This window comes from Salminus brasiliensis, chromosome 9, assembly GCF_030463535.1.
Source record: "Salminus brasiliensis chromosome 9, fSalBra1.hap2, whole genome shotgun sequence".
In the NCBI taxonomy this organism is placed as follows: Eukaryota; Metazoa; Chordata; class Actinopteri; order Characiformes; family Bryconidae; genus Salminus; species Salminus brasiliensis.
This window is the reverse complement of record NC_132886.1, coordinates 21,648,150-21,665,062: the sequence shown is the minus strand read 5'-3', so window position 1 is coordinate 21,665,062 and position 16,913 is coordinate 21,648,150. Positions and strand designations below refer to the sequence as shown.

Here is a 16,913-nt window from a genome sequence, read left to right as displayed (position 1 = left end):
CAATTGGTGTTCCAGCAGCTTCCAGGTCATGGCAGGCCTGTGCCGTAGTGGTTCTTGATTGTCCCTGACCATCCAAACTTATTCCCTCTCAGCTGAGGGTGAGAGTGTGGGTGATAATTTCTTCCAGACCTAGGTAAAGTGGCTACATTCCCAATAATTTGTATTTGCGTGTAATTGTTTAAAATGATGCTCTTGAAATCTGCAGTTGTTTAGAAATAGCTCCAAGAGACATTCCTGACTTATGTGACCACGATCATCATCCTTCTCGGATCTGCACTGAGCTGCTCGGACTGTTCATATATATATATATAAACAATGTCCTGAAAAGGTGTGTGTGTGTGTGCTTGCACATACATTTGCTTTCTAGGTTCATCAGAGGAGCCTGGGGTCCCTGCAGCAGAACATGTGGTGCTGGCACACAGTGGCGGACGGTGAAATGCCAGGTGTTGCTGTCCTTCTCCCAGACAGTGGCTGACCTCCCAGATGATGAGTGTGAGGGGCAGAAGCCTGTGGATAGTCAGCCCTGTTACCGCACACCCTGCCCTGGAGTGAGGGCCGAGCAGGACAGCGAGAGAGTTAGGAGCACGACTTTAGAGAGAGAGGAGCTACATGACTGGGAGTATGAGGGCTTCACTGAGTGCTCTGAGACGTGCGGTGGAGGTGAGTGATTTGGTTGGTTACATTCTAATCTCTTGGCCACAGCACCCTTTGAAAGGCTTGTGTAATGGTTTTTTGTCCGTTTCCAAAAGAAATATGGCTCTATTAAATAAATATTTTTACTCAAAAACTATAAGGTTGAGGTGGAATTTGTCAATCAATCAAGAAAGAAATTTTATCTGGCATACTGGCACTAGTTGCAAATCTACAGCATTTTATGGCTGCCTAATGTCTGTAAACTATAGCCATCACCAGAGGTTGGGTATCTACACTACTGATAGTCTGCCAGGCCCATAATGCAGCTCTTTTCAGCTCCTGCTCGATTATGTGGCTTTTACTGGGGTTGAGTGATTGACTTGCCCAGTCAAGAACATTTCACTTTTTGGCTCCTCAAAAACTGTGGCAGTGCTGAGGTCAGTGAGTTTTGATGCATTTGGTTGGATCTCAGCAGTTGAGATGTACATTTCAGGATAGGACAGCAGTCATATTGCACCTCAAACCAGCTTACCCACAGAAAGCTCTCTGCCCATTTTGTTCTTAGGGCTTTCACTCTGTGGTCATTTCTTCTTTCTAATCGATGCCTACATCTTGGATGGAGTTCTTGATCTGGTAAACACGTTTTTATAATGACTGAAAGTCTTCTTGCATCATCCAGAACTGTATCCTGGTCTTCCCTGGGTTGTCAGATTTGCTATTGCTTTGTTTACCAGTGTGTCAAACAGTTGATTTTGGCAGAAGTACTGTTGTGGCAAGGTTTCTGATTTTTTTACTTTTATGATGGCTTTACTGGCACTGACACTTTTTTGGTCCTCGTGTTGGGGAATCAACAGCAACAAATTCCAGATGGAGAAAGGAAAGGGTGCAAGCGTACATACCTTTTCCATTAACGCTAAGATTGTACACTTAAACATTATAGTCACTGTTTCATTTTAAATCAAATGTGCTGGAGGACAGAGCCAAAACAACAAAAAAAAGGACTGTGTGGGAGCAGAATTAGTACCACCCTAGTTCTACACCCTGAACCTCTTGTCATTTTGTGTTGTTGTTAAAGTAAATACTTTCCTGACACTGTTCTTTTTCATATTTGATTGCACAATGATCAAAAGGCCTATTTTCGTTTTCTGGTGTATTCCTTGCACATGCACACCCTGCGGGTCTGGGGTCCTGTGTAGTACAACACTAACAGGCCCTTTGATGTGGGAGACACCAGTTCTCAGCTTCATTATGGATTCTGACATCACTGACAGCACTAGCGGTTTATAAGTCATTCGAGTGGGGCTCACACAACGTCCGGGAAGTCTAAAAAGCTAGGACTTTGTAGGACTCGTAATTAGCTGTCACCGAATCTTGCTTGTTTTGAAGTTAATTTGGCTCATTGAGTGTAATCAGAGGCTGTTTAGATTACAGCTCAATGAGTCATTTTATGCGCACTACTAATGATGTTTCATCACTGTGGGTGTGGGTCATGATTGTGTTTGCAAAAGAAAGCATTGATTGTTGTGTGTGTATATATGTGTGCACCTTTGTGTCGATGTGAATTAGGGCTGTAATTGTTGAAAATATTAGTACTCAAGTAACTTAGGTTACTTCATTCCATGTTTTCTCCTTGTATCCATGTGGGTTCCTTCCAAAAACAGTAATGGTGGGTAAATTTACCATGCTTAATTGCCACTAGATGTCTAGTGTGTTTGTGTGTGTGTGTGGTACACTGCAATGGACTGGCAACCTGTCCAGGGGATATTTCTGCCTAGCAACCAATGGTTCCAGGTAGCACCCACCCCGACCCTGACCAGGAGCGTCATTCTCAGTAATGGGTCCCCTTCAAGAAGACCATCATTTAAAAAAGGGACCATCATTTAAAGAAGACATTTAACACACACTCATACTTACAACCCAAGTCTATGCCTAGATCTCAAAACACCTTATTGGAAAAAAGAGTATTACTATACTATTACTATAAAATAATTTTAATTGGGTTATGTAAGTTCTCTCCATTACAACACACTATATTACACATATTGCACATTACTCCTCTCCCCTCTCCTTTTAGTGATGAAAATGTGCACCCCACCACCACCCCTGCTCCTCCTGATGGTCCAATTATGCTCTGCCACTGCCTGGCCAGAAGGTGGTCTGGCTTCGGGTCCCATCAACTCGAAGCCCCCAGAACTCCAGCCCAAGTTTCTTGAGTTCTCCTTCCTTGTCTCAGCCAAGCAAGTGTGGTTTGCACAAATTATCCTTAAATACTGAAGCACATAATATGACAGAATAAAATGTGTGCATTTCAATCAGGCTCTGTTTCTGTCTGTAGGAGAGATAAGTAGAAGAATTTAAAATATTTGTTATCATCCTGCTACATGCCAACCCAGAAACTTCTTTTAAATTTAATAATCGACTTTAATCGATTAATCATGGCAGCCCTAATGTACATGCACTGATATACGTGCTCAGTCCTGACTGCATCATGGCACACACTCATCCACATCTGCAGCTGCCTTAAGAGCTCAGCACTTGAGAAGAGAAAGCACCCCGTGGTGCTTCGTCTTCCTTTTCTGACACATGGAGATATATGGCTGTTATCTTGGGCCCTGTAAACGTCAGGCCTTTCCTATCCTGTCTCCGTATCTCTCTTAACACCCTCGCCGTATAAATTTATGACCTCCTCCCTTAATAACAGCCTCCTTTTCTCACAGCTAACCCTCTATCTAACACATTATCACCCTCTTGCCTTTGTAATATTCTTATCAGGAGACCTGATCTGACTGTGGTGTTGGTCAGAGCCCCCTTTATGGCGATCTGAAGTCAGTTCTGGGGCTGCATATGTTGTAGTTTAGTGCAGGAAGGTTAGGATTTCACTAAGGGCCAAATGTGCCCATGTCTAGGATCAGTTTACATCACATCAAAGTGCCTTATTTTACTTGTTATAGTGACTGTTAAGCTCCTATAGGGCATATAGGGAAGTTTTTGATGCCCACCAGCAGAAATTGCTGTTCCCGTTGCAATTGTTGGGTGGCTTTAAATTGGATTTGTGAACTGGTAGTGATGCACAGTGACAGTTTATGAAATGATTGAACTGATAAAACATCTCATCTTATGATTTCTGTACTTGTGCGTTCCATAGTGATGGAAGTGTCACTTGAGGAGTTAATAGTATTATGTGCTGTGTGTTATGTATTATTGACTTTCCAATTTTGCTCCTCAGGGATGAAGGAGGCAGTGGTGATCTGTCTAAACAAGCAGACCAGGGAAGCCACAGATGAAAGCGAGTGTGTGAGTGCACGTCGACCTCCTCAGCTTCTGAAGACCTGCAACACTGAGCCCTGTCCACCCCGGTAAGGACATTTAACAGCTAGAATACATGTGCAACACTTAAGATTTAGAGAGAGATTTTATTAATCTAGGTTTGAATTTTTGGGATTATTCATTATTCTGCTCCTACAATGACACTAATATGTAAGTGATGTGGGTCTTCAGAGTTTAAAGGATTCAAAACAGCCATTTTTAACTCATAAATAACTCAAACTTGTTTCCTTGATGGCAAAGCTTTGCAGATAATTTAAATCCTTTGTTCTAATGTACTTTGCTCTCTGGGTGTACATGGCTGAAAACCACTCTCACGCTAGCTTAGTCGGAATAAATGGAGCTCCCCTCCAAGGCCAGGAAATGAAGGCTGTACCCCCCCCCCCCCTTTAAAGCAGGGCAGGCTGGGACAGACACTATCAGTGTCAGGTTGCAGTGCTCTAAAGAGGCTGCTGGGATGTCAGGGCCGTTCATCCTCCACACAATTATGAGCCTTGCACGGAAGAGAGAAGTTTCAGTTTCAGAGGCTCATCTGTCAGACACATTTTCTGAGTCCACCACTCAATCTAGCAACACGTCCTGCGTTTCCAAGTGGCAGGTTGAGAGGATGAAAAGAAGAAAGGGTGAGAGAGTGATTGAGCTAAAGGGAGAGAGAGGGTGTATGTCTATGTGTTTAAAGCACATTACTGTTAAGACCTCTGTGTGTAAGAGCAAGATTAAAAAGTCACGGAGAACCATAAATAACGGATAATGAGACACTATTTTCTGAGTCTTGAATTACTGTCTCATGCATTTTGCAGTTGTTGTGTGAAAAGATATATTAAGGCTTTCGAGGTCCCGGTGTTAAAATATCCAAACCATTCACAGAATGTAAAGTAGCAATTGCGGTGGCCTGTGGCTGGAAAATCAGCCCCCCTCCACACACCCACCCATCCCATACCCTGTTGTGCTGATGTTCCACACCTCACGCCACAGACATAAAAAACCCAGAGGCATTCTGCCTTTCTCCGGCCTGTTTTTCCAAGTGTTACGTTTGTTTTTAAGCACAACAAACTTTGTGTTCTGCTTGTTTCCCTTGGCCGCTGCCTAGTCCTCCACAGGGCCTCAAAAGCCCTCCAGTTTTTGGGTTGCTTCCCTTGTAAAGGGAATCTGCAGCTTTTTCCTCCAGCCTGAACTGTCATATCATTGGGGGAGACCCAAACTGGCTGCCAGGCAGCAGGAGTCTCCAGCTGGGCTCAGCCTGACTGCTGGTGGTCCTGGAAGGTTAGAGGCGCTGGCCTGCTCCAGCCTCAGCTGCTGCCACAATCAAAGTTGAAGAGGCTGCCCTCGGGTCATAGGCACCAGTGGGGCTGTAATATCCGCAATGCTGTGACCATGTGGCTATTTGATCACATCCCTGGAAACCTCATTGCTATCTTTTGATGAGCTGTGGCAGTGTTTTCTTGTGGTTTTCTCAGCCTGTGTAAAAATATATACATTTTTATTTAAACTGTTGCTTAGTTTATGGGCTTTTTTATGAAAAAGTGGTATAGAGCTTTTAAACTGTTACATAAACTTTAAAATGGTTCTTTACACGTATATATCTAGTGTTCAAAACTGATTTTTCAAAGAACCATTTGTTGAAAGGTTTGTTCTTCAATGACATCACTCACATATTTTTAAGAGTGGGTGTGATGAACCCATTAGCATTTCTAGACTTTAGACTAGACTAGACTGTTTCTCACTTCTGTTTTTATTATTTAATAATAGCTCATCTTGCATTGTTTTTCATGTTGTTGCTGTATAACAAGCCTCAGCATATGAAACTTTAATGGGATAACTAAGTCCATGTTATGCTTTCCAGGTGGAAGGTGGAGGCTTGGAGCTCTTGTTCAACAACATGTGGGGTTGGCCTTCAAACACGTGCCGTTACCTGTGTGCTGAAAGGGAAAGCACACAGCAACCACACAGAGAAGGTCAAAGATGAGAAGTGTCGACAGCTCAAGCCTTCCTCAGTACAAGCCTGTAACCGATTTGACTGCCCACCCATGTGGGATGCCAGAGAATGGAGTACGGTAAGATATGAACGTTTCTTAGACATGAAAGAACAGTGTTAAATTGTTTATTTTTTTCATCCTGTTGAGAATCTAACATCATGATAAAATACTAATGCCTTCTGTTGTTTTATTCAATCATCTAAGACTAAACACAAATACTTTTTCATGCATTATATAGCATGTCCCAATGGGTGAATTACTGTTCAAAAGTATTCGGCACCTGTGAAAAAAAAGTGTACATCACTGTGTTCATTAAAACATCTCCAAAACTCTCCTCATGGGAGTCTATTATTATTACTAGTTATCATCCAGTGCCTAGTTTGGCAAATAAATGATTTATGCTGTTAAATCAGGTGAGCTAAGGATTTGAACAGATCACTTTGCCATCAGTGGCCAGAGTCTAAGAGAGCACAATTGGCCATGCTCTCTCCAGATGGGTAGATGGCACTCTATCCCCTCGTTACCCTTAAGCGATGTTGGCTGATAGAGATGCTTTGCTCCGAGCATACTGGCTGCTCAGTGATGCCGCATCGGAGTAATTTGAGGTTAATTGGCAGTACCACATTAGAAGAAAAAGGGAACATTTCAACAAACTTAGAAGATAAGAATTGAACAAATCTCACAAGATGTCAACTACTTACTGATTTTACTGAAAATTAGAGGTTCTTCTTACTTTTTACTGTATATATATTTATGTGCATCTGTTCTTATGTGATATGCTGTTTTACAAGCAAAAACACACTTATTGCAGAGAACAAATGGTTAAAAAAAGTCCCATCTTTGAGATGATAACATGGGAGTTTATGTAAGTTGTATAAACTATTTTGAAAAGGTGTTCCTTTTCAAAAAATTCCTGGGCTATTTGTCATGAAATTTCAAATTGAATATTAAAAACAAACTATAAAGTTCTCTCATGACAGCAACTATATACACTTTTCTGGTCAAACTCTAATTGACCCCGTATGAGTATCAAGAATCATTTAAAAGAGAAGTCCCCACAGGCTTGTTTTAGGTTCCCTGAGTTCACTCTATGCTAAATTGTTGGCTCTTCACTTTGCAATGGCCATGGAAGCCAAGGCAGAGTGAGATCAATTAGAAGTTTTTGCTTCGTCTCCACACAGTGTTCTCATACATGTGGAGGTGGCAGTCAGAAGAGGGAGGTTTTCTGTAAGCAGCGAATGGCAGATGGCAGTGTGCTGGAGTTACCTGAAACCTTCTGTCCCTCTCCAAGCTTGGCCACGCTGCAGCCCTGCAGCCAAACAGACTGCCCTGCCCAGTGGGTCTTCACAGATTGGACACAGGTCGGACACATATATTCTCTTGTTGAGCAAACAAACTCATTTTCCTGGTCAGGGTTCAAAATTCTGTCTACCCTGTTATTGCTGTTCATACTTTTTGTGCGGCTACAGGACTCAGGCTGTTTTATTGTGTGTTTTGTGTACTTTGTCACACTTAAAAGCTCTTGGCAAAGCTGTTGTTGAATAATTTGTTCTGGCTTTAGGATGACCTCACTGGCCCGAACAAGGTTAAGTAACATTAATATAAAGCACAGGTTTGTCCAAACATGACCCACTTTTCCCTTCTCTTTTCCCATCACATTCAAAGTGAGAAAGCAGTGTTTGAATGTTACCTGAGTATATATTTGTCTGCCACCTGTTACACTGTTGTGATGTAGTTTGTTTAAGTGGCAGATCCAACGCCAGTAGCATCTTTCTCCACTTTTCCCCTTCAAGACAAATTTGTACTGCTGATGTATGTGAACTCCTAGTTGTTCATCAGGCTCGAGGAATGCTCACAGCCCTCGGTGAACCAGAGCGCAGTTCACGGTGGGGTTAGCATAACAGCTCCTGGCCACAAGCTATCCACAGCACAGTTACTGAATGCAGTCATCTGTGCATGGTGAATGAGTAGGGGTATCTGTTGCTTGTCCAGTGTTCAGCAACCTGCGGAGAAGGGACCCAGAGGCTGCTCGTGGTGTGCAGGAGGAAGGAGCAGAATGGACAGTACCGAACTTTAGTTCCAGAGGCCTGTTCGTCTATCCCAAAGCCCTCTACTGTTCGATCGTGCGCCGCTGGACCCTGTGAGAGTAAGCAAACGTTCTGCTCAAAGCCAGCAACATTTACAGACAGCAAAACCCAGCACCCTTTAAGACATTCCTGCCTGACTGTGATGAATCCTCACATGTCTAGGTTATAGCTCATGAAATGTTATTTATTGCTCTATTGTCTTTAACACTTTTTCATGTCTTAAATTGTTTATTTTGTAATCCATGTTACAAGCCAAAAGCAGATCTACAAGGCATATAAACATGTTATTCATTAGCTTTCTGAAAGCGAGGGAGTAGATAGCTGGAGACGTGCATAAAGCGCAAGGCTAGAGAGAGCAGTGAGGGAGCAATCTGAGCACAATCCGAAGGACTGATACAGGAAATGGAGCTGTAGAAGAGCAGGGCCAAATGGATTTTGCCAAAGGAGCAAACACCTCCACCATGGCCTCTCAACTCCATGTTTCAATTGCACTTTTGGGATTTTGCTTCTTCATTTAGTCATGATTGGTAGGGGTGAATCAGTGAATCAACAGATGATATTTTGGCTTACAGTAACAGAACATATTTCTTTACAGAGACTTTCAAGCCAGTAGCTGCAAAACCAGATCCTACCATCCTGGTCCAGAAGAAGGTCTATATTCAGTGGAGGAAGGGCCCGAAACTGCATTTTGTGGTGGGTGGATATGCCTACTTACTTCCATGGACATCCGTCGTGCTCCGTTGCCCGACCCGTCACTTTCGCAAGGGCCATGTCCGCTGGCTAAAGGATGGAAAGCCATTGGCTCTTCTGCCTCATGTTTCTATATCTCACATGGGCTACATCAAGATCCAGCAGGTGCGCGCCTCAGACGTAGGGATGTATACTTGTGTTGCTGGCCAAGCACAGGAAAACTTTGTCTTGAAACTTATTGGCAGCAAACAGAAGGTGTCGGTTCCAGAAGCTGACTTCTGGATCAATGAAGGTGTTAACAGCTCACCAAAGACTCATCAAATGTCATCCATATCTGAGGAGAAAGCCAAAGAGGTGCTGTCTTTCAATCACTATGATGCTGTGGTGCAGCACCTGCTTGACATAAAGGCTTTAACTCAGGAGGGCCATGTCTCTAAGGAACTGCTGGATTCTGCTGAGAAGAATGCTTCCATTCTGGAAGAGGATACACTTCTGGATCCCCAGGGTCCACAGGTGCTGGTGGCAGACATGCCAAAACTTGATGAGATCATTCGGAACTTGTCTGGTGGTCTCCTGAGCCCACAGAAGGATGAGCTTATTATTCAGTTCTTAGATGAACTGTCCAAGGACATTGGGGAGAATAATGAATCCACACTGGAACCCAGTGATAGACAAGAATTCTCAACTCAGGGATACACTTCTCAAAGAACCGGTTCACGACTAGCATCCCATTCCAGCAGATACTGGAGGCTCCGAAGCCCTGTTATTCTACAGAAACCTTCAAGAGGCTACAAGTTCCCTAATGAAATAGTGGCTCATGTTGGTAGTCGTGTTTTAGTCCCAAGGCAGGTAATCAGGGTGGAACTTAAATGTCAAACACAAGGAAACCCACAACCAGTTGTCATTTGGACAAAGGATGGGGTCGAGTTGACAAACAGCAGCAGGTAGGTGTGGTCTGTCTGCCCAGTCTGTCCATGATACAAAAGTAGCACATACACAGTCAGCAAATGTATTGTAAGGCAGTCTAAGCGTTTGTGTTTCTTTCAGTAGTTTTGTGTTCTCTGTCGTGGCAGAGTAGGCCTAATGCCAGATGGCTCCCTGCACATTGAAGCTCCAAGGGAGACAGACTCTGGACTCTACACATGCAAAGCCACAAATCATCTGGGCTCCACTTCACTGTCATCTCAAGTGCAAATAACAGGTGAAATAGATCTTACACACTAGACCTGTCAACACTGAGAAGGGTTCAATATATTTTGGCCTAGGCGTGTCTGGCATGAGGGATTGGTTTGAATAAATCAGCTTGAGAGCTGATGCTGTGAGTGCACAAAGTAGAAGCAGTTGATAAGCTTTGCTTCACACTTAATTAGCTTAAATCACTCTGATGCAAAAACAGCAGATATATTTCAGCTGATGTCAGTCAATAAATCACGTTCTCTGCTTCACCAGTAAAATTTTAGCCTTCATAAATAACAAGGCCACTTGTACTCCTTACTTTTGAAGTTAATGGGTACATTCACCTAAATGTTGAAATGTTTGTGGACATCCCTTCTAATCAACGCATTTAGCTACTTTATGTTGCACTCATTGCGGACACAGATGTGCAAATGAACACCTTCAGATTGTCTGGTCCCTGTAGAGAACTATTGCCAACAGAATAGAACTCTCTGGAGCAGATAAACATGAACCTATTGGCATCAAGCCCCTAATACTGAGCTGTGGAGCAGTGGAACTGTGTTCTCTGGAATAATGGTGCTCCATCCAATACTTTTGTGATGAGCTGGGGAGTGGTGATCATCCAGCATCCTGACCTCAATAAAGCTCTGGTCTTCCTCTTTTTAATACCCTTGATTTCAGAAGAAACAATGAATAAGCAGGTGTCTCAATACTTTTTGGCCATGTCATGTACTTCAGTTCCTCTTATTTCCTCCGATTTAAGCCTTGGGTTTAACAGAATAAAGGGATTTCTTAGGGTAACTAGTAGGATAAGTGACCACCTTCTCGACGATAAATCTCCACATCCACAGATTCAGATACAGATATCAAGATATCAAGTGATGCTGAAAGGAAATTTCCTAACTTCTGTCAATATCACAAAGTAAAATACTAGTAGTCCCACATTACTTATGTAACCTATGTAACCTATGAGCTGTGGCAACTTTGTGATTAGTTGCTGACCTCATGAGTGTAGAACAAAGCACTGCCAAAGCCCATGCCTGATGCACTGTACTTTCTCCCAACATCCGTCAGCAATTAGCAAATCCAGGCGGTATTTTAAAGAAGGTTAAGGGAGTGGACGTTCTCCTGTAATCACAATAGCATGGATAAGAAGCTTAAAGTCTTAAAAGGTATTGAAACCACTCCTGAATGTTCTTGTGAAACATGACACATCAAAATTACGTTACAGAGGTGAAAATAAAAAAGAAATGTGCTGCAAATGGTTCTTCTATAAATTCCTCTATAAATGTGTGATGCTGTAGAAGAACCACTGATCATAGAAGAACAATAATCATAAAAGAGATGATGAAACTGATGGGAAAAGATTGTGATGGTTCTTTAGATCTTTAAAAGGGTCTTCACACTTTGTTGGAAAGTTGTTGATGTTTTATGACAAATGGAATCAGTGAAAATTGAGATAGCAGCTTATGTTCTGTTACACACACATTCGGTATGTGGACGATACAAGTGTGTGAAAAACATGTATGGAAAAAATGAAGCTGCTTTTACAAATGTGTATAAAATGTAACAGCAGGGACTGTTAAGAGAGCACTTTGGCCTCCTGAGATCAGAACTTAATGAAACACATTTAAGAAGCAGAATATGTTCGTAGTGTTCTGCATATTTATTGACTGCAACACTTTGTAAACAGCAATGTTTCTATTTGTTTGTGTCACAGGAAATGGCTGCACAAGTGGTGCTGATGAAAAAAACACCTCCTTGTGCACAGACAACTTGCAGTCTCACTCCTGCCGTGGACAACACTGCCGCCACAGGTACAAATGCGGTACTGCATAATGTTATTGCTAAGAAGTTTAGATTGAGCTGCTGTTGCACCTTTTTCTGTTCAATGCAAACAAGTACTACAGATATTCCAAACAGGATATACAGAGTACAGGATGACAGCTCCTGGTTTCATTAAATAGAAAGGCAGGACAGTATTTGCAAGACATCCTCACTTGTTCAGCTTTCAATCCATAGATGAATGTACTCTGTCAGGTTGGTTGTTGTTCAGCAGGTGCAGCCTGCGTTCTGTCTTCTTTGCTGTGAGTGCCTGAGAGGACTAGATGAAGGGCAATGATTTGTAGAGTGATGAAGTTCACAGAGTCCAGTTTTATTGAGATTTCCACTGTTCCTCTGATGAGCTTCCTGTCTAGTCAGTCCAGTCATTACTTTCCTACTGCAGTAACCAAATAGCCAGTTTTCATTCATCTGTGACGTGTGTGTGTGTGTGTAAGTGCGTGCTTATGTGAGAGTACAATTCTGCACATTCTGTACAGTGTGTTTGTTGATAAAAGATAGCTCAGTTTTTCACAATGAAGGCGTTTCTTCATGACTGCCCTCTTACATTTGTCCCTGGAATCAGATGGCAAGTGTCCTCCTGGTCATCCTGCTCTGCTAACTGTGGTGGTGGACTACAGAGCCGCAGTGTGACGTGTTTAGGTGTTGCAGAAGGAGCAGAGACGTGTATGGGTGCTGGTAGGAGGCCAGCTGAAACCAGGGCCTGTAACATTCAACCCTGCATTGCCTGGGCAACTACATCATGGGGCCCTGTGAGTATGACGTAAAGCCAGGGAGTGTCGGTCGCATGATTTCTGATGAATAAGAGGCACATGCTCTGCCATTGAGCAACAATAGACATAATCTCAGGTTTCACTTGTTGACGTGTTAAAAAGCAAAGATCTGCTCCTACAGTGAGGTCAGGAAAGCTTTCAGACACAAAGTAGCAAAGATGTCTTTCAAAAGCAAAGTGTCTTTGAAAAGAAATTGGTTTTTCATTATAGCATCACAGATTTCATACTTGATTATTATACACATTAATAATTGAATCATTATTTTAAAACAAATAACATCATTTGTCACATTTGTTTGTATGTCGGTTTTTAGAAACTGCTATTGTCAGAACGCAGCTTATGAAATATGAAATGCCAAATGCAAAAATGGCAAGGAATCACCCCCCCACACCCCCCCACCCAAAAAGGGCTGGACGAAGAAACCTTGTACGGAGCCAAGACTCACAAGGGAGAGACCCATCCTCCTCTACATGAAACCACTTATAAATGACTAATAAATGGTACAAGGTCACCATAACACCACATAAGTCCATTATTATGCTCTGGTGTCTTGATATGATGATTGTTGTGCTAAGCAGTAGTAATGTTAATGCTGCATCAGTCCCATCATATATCAAAGTGTTGGTGCGTGGAGGGTAGGCAACTGACCTGGAGACCCAGATAGTCTGTCTGGTTAAACAAGTAAAACTAACTTATTGAGGAACCAGAGATATGACAGTACCTTCTTGAAAAAAACCCGTTAAAATCCCTTGTTAAAGAGGAAGGATCCCAAAAAATCCCCTACATGGTTGTTCTCTTTTCTATTTTGTTTGTCTTTTTTTTAGATGATAAATAAATAAATAAATAAAAGACAGAAACGTGATCTGATAATCTGTGTTGATATTAACAATGTGCTTTTTTTAGTGTAATGGCCACTGTGTTGGACCACAGCAGGCAGTCCAGCACAGACATGTGTTCTGCCAGGACAAGAACAGCACCAGAGTGGCGCATCGCATGTGCAGCAATCAGCCAAGGCAAGTTTATCCCCAAGAATTTCCAGTAACTCCAGTATTTCTATATTGTGACTTGAAGTTTCATTGCATCCATGATATTTTTGGGTTATTTTTGCTAACTTTTGTTGTTACTTTCCAGGCCCTCCTCTCACCGAAACTGCACTACGGAGGCCTGTGCTCTGCACTGGAGAGTTGGCCCATGGACGCAGTGCACTGCCACCTGCGGTCGCCATGGTTTCCAGTCACGCCACGTGATGTGTGTGCACCGGCGTAGCGGTAAACCAGCTCGAGAGTTTCACTGTGCCTGGAGGCCTCGGCCTGCAAGCTGGCAGCGCTGCAACCTTCTGTCCTGTGGGAGAGGTATGGCCAGTCTGTTGATGTTTACCAGCCAAAGATCTTTCTGCAGCCACAAAATCCCCATCCCAGCAAATCACACACACGCTTGTAAATCAGTTTATACACTGGCATTTTCTGAAATTGTGAGGGTGATGGATAGTGTAATGCTAACTGTAATGCTAATTAGTCTAATTTCATAAATGTATATGCATTGGCATCTGCATTTGCAGATGTGTACACTATAAATGTCATATATTTGCAACAACCCAGACATTTTACATTACATGTATTTAGCAGTCTTATCTATATCAGCTTACAATGCTATAGCCAATCATATTCTTAACCAGACAGGGATTCAACCGTCTGCGCACAGGGCAACAATGTTATCCACTGTGCTATCCAACCTAACTACAATTGGTTGGATAGCATACCTCCATGCCAACAAGCCTATTTACAAATGTATGTTGCAGACACTCTTTGCCAGAGTGACTTACAGTATCAGGCAAGGTGTCTTAAGAGTTGAGCTCTAGTTGCTACTGAACAAATCCAGTCTTTTTCAGCCTGCATAGCAGCGGCATTTTCCACTATGCTGTGGCCCAGCAGGAAATCTACCCGTTACTTCTACCACTTCTAAAACTATGCATTCAATGTAAACAAATTATTTTTTTTATTTTTAACAGTGGCTTTAAAAATGAGCATGTAATGCAGTAGTTATTGCATTGTTCCACAGGTGAATGCAGGGACAGCACCAGGTATTGCGAAAAGGTCCGACAGCTGGAGTTGTGTCCTCTACCCCAGTTTAAAGCACGCTGCTGCCGGTCCTGCAGAGACACCTGAGACTCTTAACCTGACAAAAGGACAGAGATGGAGACTAATCCAGAGACTAAATAACCCCTCCATGCCCACTGCACAACCCAAACACATGACCTGTCTCCAAGGGCCGGGATCTGAAGGGTTTGGTTACTGGGATTGAAGGCTGTCAGAGACTAGCAGGGATTAGATCCATTTACCAGCCCTATAAAGGGAACACATGGGGACTAGCCTGGACGCAAATTATTAATCATAAACATTGACCTTAATTTGACTTCAGTGAAGGCCCCTTTCTTTTTTTGCATTGACTGCCTTTCTGATGGTCCAGAGAGATGTGAGACACGTTGAAAATCACTGGATTGCAATCCATCCCCCAAAAAAACAACGTTGACTCTAGTCACAAAGAAATGTACAAGAAGGTTTGCTGAAGGCTAGGACTTCATTGTGCTCCGTCATGGTTCCCCAAAAATGGGCATCATACAACATTTATAACTACAGTGGAAACTCTCTCTGCACTTCATGTACTAATGCTTAGGTAGTGCTGCGTTTAAAACATCAGTGTTGATACTTGCAGTCATAGTAGTCTTATTAGAGAGCAAATGATCTCATGGCCCAGTATTACAAATGAGATTTCACTTAGTAGTGGATGAGAACCCTTTTAGTTTTGCACTCATGCCTTCGAGGTTCATGTTCAAATGTGGCTTGATTATTATTATTGTTATTATTATTATTATTATTATTATTATTATTATTATTTGGTTGTATTTCTGTGTCATTCTTTTACAGATTCTTGTGATTGTCAATATTTCCTCCATTTTTCCACCCAAGAATTAACCACTTTTCAGTATAGCACGGTTCTTCTAGTATTCCTCTTCCCCATGTAAGTATTGCTATTGCGTAATATGTGAAGTCAGACACGTTGTTTCGTTACACCAAAAGTGATTTACACTATTAAAAGAGGAAGGTCCTCCTTCTTACTAAATGTCACTTACCAAACATCACTAAATGTCACCTTGAAGTGTTTTTGTTGAAAATTACATCTGAAATTTTGAATGTTTAAAGGGGCCATATCCTACATTTTGTTGCATTTGATTGTTTTTGTCCCTGAGGTTCACTTATGAGGTTTATGTGAGATTATGTATCAAAAACAGTAGTAATTCATTTTAAATGACTGTTTTCTAGCCTCTCATCATCCTTTTGAATTTAAAGGACATTTTGTTGTTGACTGGTAAATGTAAATTGTATCCAGTCTCATTAGCAGGTCTGTATTGTGCCATGTTTCAAACACAGCACAGACTCTATCACTCCTAACAACTTCGGAGTCAGTCGGCGATATAGAAAGAGTGAATATAGACCAAATCAGTGTGTTTGTGAACAGGATAGTGGTACTTCCAGATACATAGCTCACACTCGATCAGTGGATGAACAGCTTATTTTAATATAGTGGTAAGTCTGAATGACGCAGACTGAAACTAAACTGATCTATTCAGTTCTCTGGCAGACACAGCAGGGGGCGCTGATGTTCAATGAGCTGTATTGCTGATGGATTCCACAGAACACTGGTGAAAATGGTTCAGTCTTGTAGTGTTTGGGGTGGTAACAACATATGTACTCAAGTAGATAATGGATTGGGTTTTTCTCATTTTCAGTGGAAGTGCCAGGTTCACAAATACCAACAAGGGCATAAAGAGCATCTAAAAGGTCAAAGTCTGAATACTTAGAGGTACAGGCTGTTAACAGAATTATCCACCCAGAAGACAGTTTATTGTTTTTGTGCTATAATGCTGATTAAAGCACAAATGTTATTAATGTTTTTGCAGTTTAGTTTCCATCTATGAACTGTATTAACTTCATTTTATGTACTTCCAGATTCTTTTCTTTAAAAAAGTGAAGTATTTGTTTTTATATGATATGAGCCCTGTAGGCAAACACTCATCCGCGACCTGTAAATACTGCTGAAAATACTTCTTCTTGGGAGGAGCGAGTGATTTTTATTTTTGTACATTTTTATACTGCTAGCTGTCTTATAGAACTATTTATTACTGTGTTTCATTTGTACAAGTGCAATTGGTCTGTAAATGGAGAGATTGTGATGTTGTTTTATGCACTTTTTTTTTATCTGTTCAAATTGTAGAAAAATAAGTGCATGCAAGTGTCCCAGCCAAGACGGCCTGTGCCAGCGTTCATTGTTCGTAACAGGTCGCCTTTCAAATAATAAAGTACATTACACTCTTTCACTGCTCCATTTGGTTCAGCTCTGTGATGGGAGGAATG

The 16,913-nt window shown here is 42.0% G+C and overlaps 1 protein-coding gene across 1 annotated transcript; it reads left to right on the top strand.

The window, feature by feature from the left end:
- Positions 1-320: 320 nt before the first annotated feature.
- LOC140562297 (ADAMTS-like protein 1) lies at positions 321-14,681 on the top strand. The gene is made up of 12 exons (XM_072687825.1): positions 321-660; positions 3,860-3,989; positions 5,801-6,011; positions 7,115-7,294; positions 7,926-8,079; positions 8,616-9,654; positions 9,784-9,911; positions 11,607-11,703; positions 12,294-12,480; positions 13,405-13,514; positions 13,633-13,853; positions 14,560-14,681. The coding sequence occupies exons 2-12, from the start codon at positions 3,862-3,864 to the stop codon at positions 14,664-14,666; spliced, it is 2,562 nt and encodes an 853-aa protein (XP_072543926.1). The 5' UTR covers positions 321-660; positions 3,860-3,861; the 3' UTR covers positions 14,667-14,681.
- The last annotated feature ends 2,232 nt before the right edge of the window (positions 14,682-16,913 follow it).